General features: G+C 36.1%; 1 protein-coding gene across 3 annotated transcripts; it reads right to left on the bottom strand.

The window, feature by feature from the left end:
• LOC124416593 lies at positions 1–6,394 on the bottom strand. 3 transcript variants are annotated; one of them, XM_046897802.1, is made up of 14 exons: positions 6,301–6,394; positions 5,916–5,986; positions 5,694–5,832; positions 5,418–5,583; positions 5,196–5,324; positions 4,862–5,110; positions 2,495–4,792; positions 2,301–2,415; positions 2,026–2,230; positions 1,643–1,826; positions 1,373–1,537; positions 1,112–1,264; positions 950–1,042; positions 1–856 (listed from the first exon to the last, which is right to left on the bottom strand). In XM_046897802.1, exons 1-14 carry the CDS (start codon positions 6,346–6,348, stop codon positions 633–635), a joined length of 4,239 nt encoding a protein of 1,412 aa, XP_046753758.1. In that variant the 5' UTR covers positions 6,349–6,394; the 3' UTR covers positions 1–632. The 3 variants fall into 3 exon arrangements, with proteins under 3 accessions (XP_046753758.1, XP_046753767.1, XP_046753777.1); XM_046897811.1 differs by lacking the exon at positions 6,301–6,394 and adding an exon at positions 6,091–6,211; XM_046897821.1 differs by lacking the exons at positions 5,418–5,583; positions 5,694–5,832; positions 5,916–5,986; positions 6,301–6,394 and having other exon boundaries at positions 4,862–5,001; positions 5,075–5,110; positions 5,196–5,248.

Below are 6,394 nucleotides of genomic sequence, written 5' to 3'. Positions count from 1 at the left end.
CATGAAAAGGACTATACTTTTATCATTTATTTCAAGGTAAATTAACAACGCCGAGACTCGATTTTCTTATGTCGAAAAAATATGTATTATGTATTATATCGTTTAAATCTACATTTTACAAAGTATACTTGAAAACATTGTTGAAATTTTCATGAATAATATGACAGAAGAATGAGAAGTAAACAGTAGCAATAATATAAAAATGTTGAATTGAGATTTTTTGTACTTACAATGTGGCCTGTAAGTAATACAGCTATATTATACGAACGTTTTCGTTGTAGTTCAAGATCTACGAGCAAAACGTAAAAACTGAGCAAATGTTATGTAATCATTCAACTACCGAGTTATTAAAATTTGAAATTACCCAAGTAATTTTGATTACCTTGCATCCAAAGTAAAAATGAAAAATAAAAAAACAAAAAAATTATCTTCATGTCGTGTCTCTAGAGATTTTATTGATAAGGTAATGTGATTATACCCACTGCTAAAGCCCTTGTTTGGCATAGTAATCAGAAACACTGAACCTTAATGCTCAGAAGAAATGTGTCAATGAGGTATCGAGAAAATGAAAGGAAATCATTGTAAACATCTAAACTAAACTATAACAATATATGTGGCAAACCTAGTTTGGATCACATCTTTGCACAGACAGGTAATTTTCTACAGTTCTTTTGAATTAATTTATGCCAGTAGCCGGGTTGGTGTACACGGAACAAGTTAGTCAGTAGCCGAATCGTTGGTTCAGAAATCGGTTCGCAAGGTTTCCAATTTAAAAGGGCCTTTACTACGACATCTAATTTGTGTCGACTTAAGCTTAATAGTGCTGTTGCAACACCTTCTTGTTGTTGCATCGAACCTGTAATCAATTTTTCGATAAAATCAGATTTTTTCTGTAAGTAACATCAGTACAGACTTAAATTGAATTCAAATAATTCTCAAACAAATTTACCTTCTCCAGATTCCATGAGAGCACACAGCTGTTCAAGGATGTTTTTCACCAAACCTTCCGGGTCATTTACCGAAAATGATCGCATTATGTAACCTGAAACACGTTTTCTCATGTTGTTCTCATCATAGAAGTACAGCTGTCATAACGTCAAATGATACATACCTAGGAGGCAAAAGGCATCGTATATAGACGGATGAATCCTTTCAATGATCATCTGCAACAAGCCACCCTGAACAATATTTTTATAAGCCCAGCTGGTGCCTTTCTTTTTAGCGAGAAGTATTATTGCTGTATCTAAACCGTTTTGACGTTTATCTGAAAGTAAAACATTCAAACCACAATAATTGTACTGCACATATTACAAAGTGGAGCAGGTACTATTATTTTCAATTATATAATATACTCAACATTCACCATATGTACCTTTCAAAGCAGTCATAAAACTCTTTGTTAAATTTGTACAGGAAGGATCGTCAAACGTGTAATTATAGTAGCCAGAAAGAAGTTTCTTCAGGGGCAAGAACTTGGGGAATGATGTATCGCCGTCCTGCATACCTATCGCCTGAGTTAGGCACAGAAGCAGTGGCTCTGGAAACGGTATCAGTCATAATTAAATGAGATATATTCTATTCTTTCTTTGGGTGATTGAAGATTTGAGAGTTTGTCACATGGGTAAATAAGTAAAGTTCCTACCATTGCTTGTTCCAGCCATGGGTAATACTTCAGGCCAGCTAATAAGAATGGTGTACACGAGGGGGATTGCCTTCTTCCCAAGGCAATATAAAGCATCGCAGCATAAAATTCTCACTTTTTCTCTGTCTTTCTGTACTCGAGCCAATGCAGTGAAGGCACGTGTTAGTTCTTGTACAACTTCTACCTGAAGTTTGTTAAAAATATTCTCTGAATTTCTTTGATATCATAAAGAAATCAATACATACTTGGAACTATGCTATTTTACACAATTAGACATTTTTGGAAACTTAAAAATCTTATTTTGTTAATTAATGTTTTTCAGAGAATAGTGTAAAGTTCTTTAGCATGTAATTGTCATTAATATAATTTGTGCAATGATCGACCTCAGGTGCGTAACCCAGCCGGAAAAGCCTATACTCGATTCCAGTTTGAACAAGTCTGATTAGGTCAGGTATCGTGCGATTTAGGACAACCAGCATAGTGATAATTCGCTGTTGTGTTTTTGACAATATCGGAGCTGGAGGTGTATAAGTACGATCCAACAACTCATTTTCCTCTGCTTTTGTGCACAAGAAGTCAACTGTACACCTGCAAGAAGTGGTCTAATAATACCTGAATATCAATTTGACAAGAAAAGTGAAAGAAAATGCGAACTCACTTTGCTATTGTATGTTTTTTAAAGTGCGAAAGCTTTTCAGTCGCATTTGCAAGCATGGTTGTTGTCCATTCTTCATTTTCAACTAATTCAGACAATTCCTTCAAGACTAGATTTTCTGAAAAGAAAATGTTTTTTAATGAAATTCTACAGGAGTTGGACAACTTTCGTTTTTAGCATCGCAATTATCAACTTACCCTTTTTTTGCTGTACCTTTTCATTGAATTTCTTGCGTTTGCTGGACTTCTCTTTCGCAATGTTAGCTTGTTCCACTAAATATTGCTGGAGCAGCGATATTGGACTAAAGCCTTTGTTGTATTGCATATTGACATTACACGTTGCTAAATCTGTAGCATTTGATGCAGTCTCGTTATTCGGTTCCTCATTGTCATGTTTTAATGAATTTTTTGAAGGGCTCAACAATATACTTCTTGATCTCAACTCTCTGATCGGACTAGGAGATAACGCATCAACTCTTCTCCTCTTATTGTACGTTCGCCTCGCCAATATGGGAGTAGAGTTCTCATTGTCGAAAGTTTTGCTTCTCGAGTCTTCACATTCATCAGATTTTACCGAAATCGAAGTATCATGAACATCTGACGCTACCTCTAACACGTCATCATTATCAGGAAAGTCTGGTGAATGAATAACATCACTGTGGGAAGCAAGATCCACTTTCGTTATCCGTGATATTGTCTTAGGCTTATTAGATGTAAAGTTTTTGTTGACTGTATCTTCAATAGCTTGTGTGGGTTCGTTACTTGACGATGCTGTACTATTAGATCTGTTGACTATGGTTTTAGATCTTAAGATTCTTAGCGGTGTATTACTTTTGCTAACTTGATCAGAATTAGGTACAGGCGAGTCTTTTCTTGTCTCGATACTCTCCGAGCATTGCATAGCATTGCATGAATTTGCAACACTGCCAACGTCAAAATACATTCTGGGTATAACAATACACGGTTGAAGAGAAATTACTTCCTTGTTAACTGAACTTTTATTTACAGTGGATTGCCTCGTATTTGTACAATCATTGGATATACTTTCGTCAATGTTGCCATTGCTGCATGTGACACTTGGTTTACTTGCCAATGAGGAGAATTCAGTATCACTGATATCATTTGATCTATTTTCACCTACAAGCCGAGTTTGGGAATTGAAATCCGTTCCGTGACTGGTGTTTTCTGTATCACCCACACAGCCATTAGATACTTCCACTGCCCCAACATGTTCATTTTCAGAATTATCCATTGTATTATTGCTAACAGACTTATCTTTGAACAAAGATTTTTCTGGTTCTATAATCTTTGGTAATTTTGATGAATTGGAAATCATCCCATAAATAGATCTGTTTTCTGGTTTGCGAGTGGTATGCGCTATTCTATGTTTCTTCACAGGGCTGTAATCATTGTTGACATTCAAACTTGTTTCATTTTCAACTAGTTTTGGTGAACCAACGTCATTTCCGCGTTCACCATTGACATCTGCATTCTCTATGGACACTTTAGTAGGGACTAAATGTGACTTTTTGTTATTTACAGACACAAAATTCTTCATTGGGGGCTCTGTGATGCTGGAGCTCTTTTTTAAATTGCTAATTTTTTTTATAAATGAAAGTTTTGTCGACTTTTGTGCCGGTTTCTCCACACTCTTAGTTTGTTCATTAGAAATGAATTGTACCGGTTCATGTTCAAGTACATGCTCAGAGGGTCTATCAGAATTTTTCACTATTTCTTGATCCATGAACTCCTCTGTTTTTGGCGATTCCATCTGCTTTTTCTGGCAAAGTTGTTCATCCATGAATACGTCTGAATCAAGATCTGAATGACTCGGCGATGTGCCACGTGAGCTTGCAGAAAATAAGCTCAATAGTTCCTTAGTTCTTTTCTTGGAGCGTTTTGATGACTTAATCTTTGTCTCTTGACAGTTTAGTAGAGGTGATTCGGCTCTTAACCGATCATTCGATGCCTCGGAATGCTTTTTAAGCATATTGCCATGATTTAAGTCTCCAAGTTCTCTTACTGGAATAGGATCAATGTGCCATCCTGTTGTACTGTCTTGCAACTTTTGTTTTTTGTTGGCCAACTTTTTTCCACGCCTACTGGATTTCTGAATATTATTTGGCCACCTTCTCTTCCGATTTATCAAACCTTGTTGCCAATTTTGAAATTCTAGAAATTCAGCCTGAGTTTGCATCATAGTTCCAGATTGAAATACATTAGGATAGGGTGGCGCTGCATAACAGTTTTTGAGATACTGGCAACTGGAACATTGATTTCTGACTGGCGCATCTTTTTTTACAGTCTTTTGCAGCTTCCGTTCAAGCAGGCAAATTTTACGCTCTAATCGCTCGAAATCCGACTTTGATATGTCAGAAATCTTTTCAGCACGTTCCAAATTTTGACTCAGATTGCATACACTGTCGTTTATGGCTTCAGGCTGTACCAATTCCCTCTCAGCTGAATCTTGAGGGTTTGTGTGCAGCCGGGTAATCACTGAAAGTATAGGTTCATTGATGAAATGATCTTTAATCCAAATCAAAAATAAGTAACAAACGTGCTTACCAGGTTTTCTAGGGGGGGATGTAACTTCTGTAATGAGAACAGGACAGGTTGACATCTGATTGAGTATCTGGTTCAATGGAGCAGGGTCCAATTTTACTTCACATTTTGTACAAAATAGAGGATACGGATCATCTTTTATGCTGTAAAAATCGTTGGTCAATACGCATTTGTCCACCATTTTCGCTCTGAATATGACTGGTTCAAGTTCATTACCGGTACAGGTAGATTTCTCATGTGTGATCTTGGTTTCTGTAGAAAAAACATTGAGTAATTATTTGTAATAGTAATATTGATAACCAATAAAACAAGATGCTGGTTTTTTAAGGATACATACCCTTTTTATTTTGATTTTTTGCCGTACCAGCAGTTTTCAAAACATTCATTTGCATCTCCATTTCTTTAATTTCAATTTCGTGTGACTTTTTCACTTCCTTCAATTTGGTTTCCAACAGCTTTATTTTTTCTGAAAAAAAAAAATGGTAGAAACCATGTGTTTTAGGAAACCTGGGTAGAACAGTAGTTAAGTCAACGAATGTGGACACAGCATATATCGTACCTTTCCAGTTATCTTCTTTTTTAGATTTTGCTGTGTGAATCTGCTCTGCCTCCCGCATTTTACATATAAGCTGTTGTACATGCTGTCGATCCGCCGCGATTTTGATTTCTTGATCCGATATTGTCTTTGAAAAATTGTCAATCTTTTGCCGGTACTCATCATTTTCCTAGAAATAACAACAGTCAATTCATCAATGTTGAGCTTATGAATGGAATAATAATTTGAATGGCATTCCCGATTATTTTTTAGGAGATTATTGAAACGTTTGGTACTCACTAGCCCTAATTGAGTGATTTTAATCAGGCTTGAATTATGCTTCTGTGTTATTGTTTCGACATTATGCTTGGCTATTTCCAATTCATTATTAACTGCTTGACATTCCTTTATTTTGTCATTATATTGCTTTATTAACTCGCTGCAACAGACGAGAAGAAATTATTTCATACGTCTTAACAGATTTATAAATCATTAGCAGCTATATTCATTAGCAAAACTCACTGGGATAGGCTTAGTTTTTTCTTCAACAGAAGGTGCGATTCCTTGAGCTTTTCCACCTTGTGATTTTCATCCTGTAAAAAATTTGTACGTTATTAATTGTGAGTATAATGTCAACGTGGGTGAAATGTCTCACAAGTATTCACATAGGTTTAAAAGCTAAACGAAGGATAATTACCGGGGATGATATTGGTCTTTCCATGTTAAATATGGAGAGCATCGTGTTTTGGGATCTCAGACTGAATGACAATATCTCAGGGAGTATAAAATTCGTTGAGGAAACGTTGGTACAACATAACCTAGACACAACCCGTGGTAGCTAACCTGACTTTCGGCTAATTGACATTGAATAATCAGAGCTGAATTTAAACTTCCCGAATTAACTCACCTGCGGTTCTAAGCTGTCCTCGTTTTTTGCAATATCCATGCAATCCATATCTGTTAATTTCAACCCACAAATATCGGAACAAAAATACGGCGGA

This window comes from Diprion similis, chromosome 1 (assembly GCF_021155765.1).
Source record: "Diprion similis isolate iyDipSimi1 chromosome 1, iyDipSimi1.1, whole genome shotgun sequence".
Classification (NCBI taxonomy): domain Eukaryota; kingdom Metazoa; phylum Arthropoda; class Insecta; order Hymenoptera; family Diprionidae; genus Diprion; species Diprion similis.
Note: the sequence above shows the minus strand (reverse complement) of the source record. Positions and strands in the feature narration are given on the sequence as shown.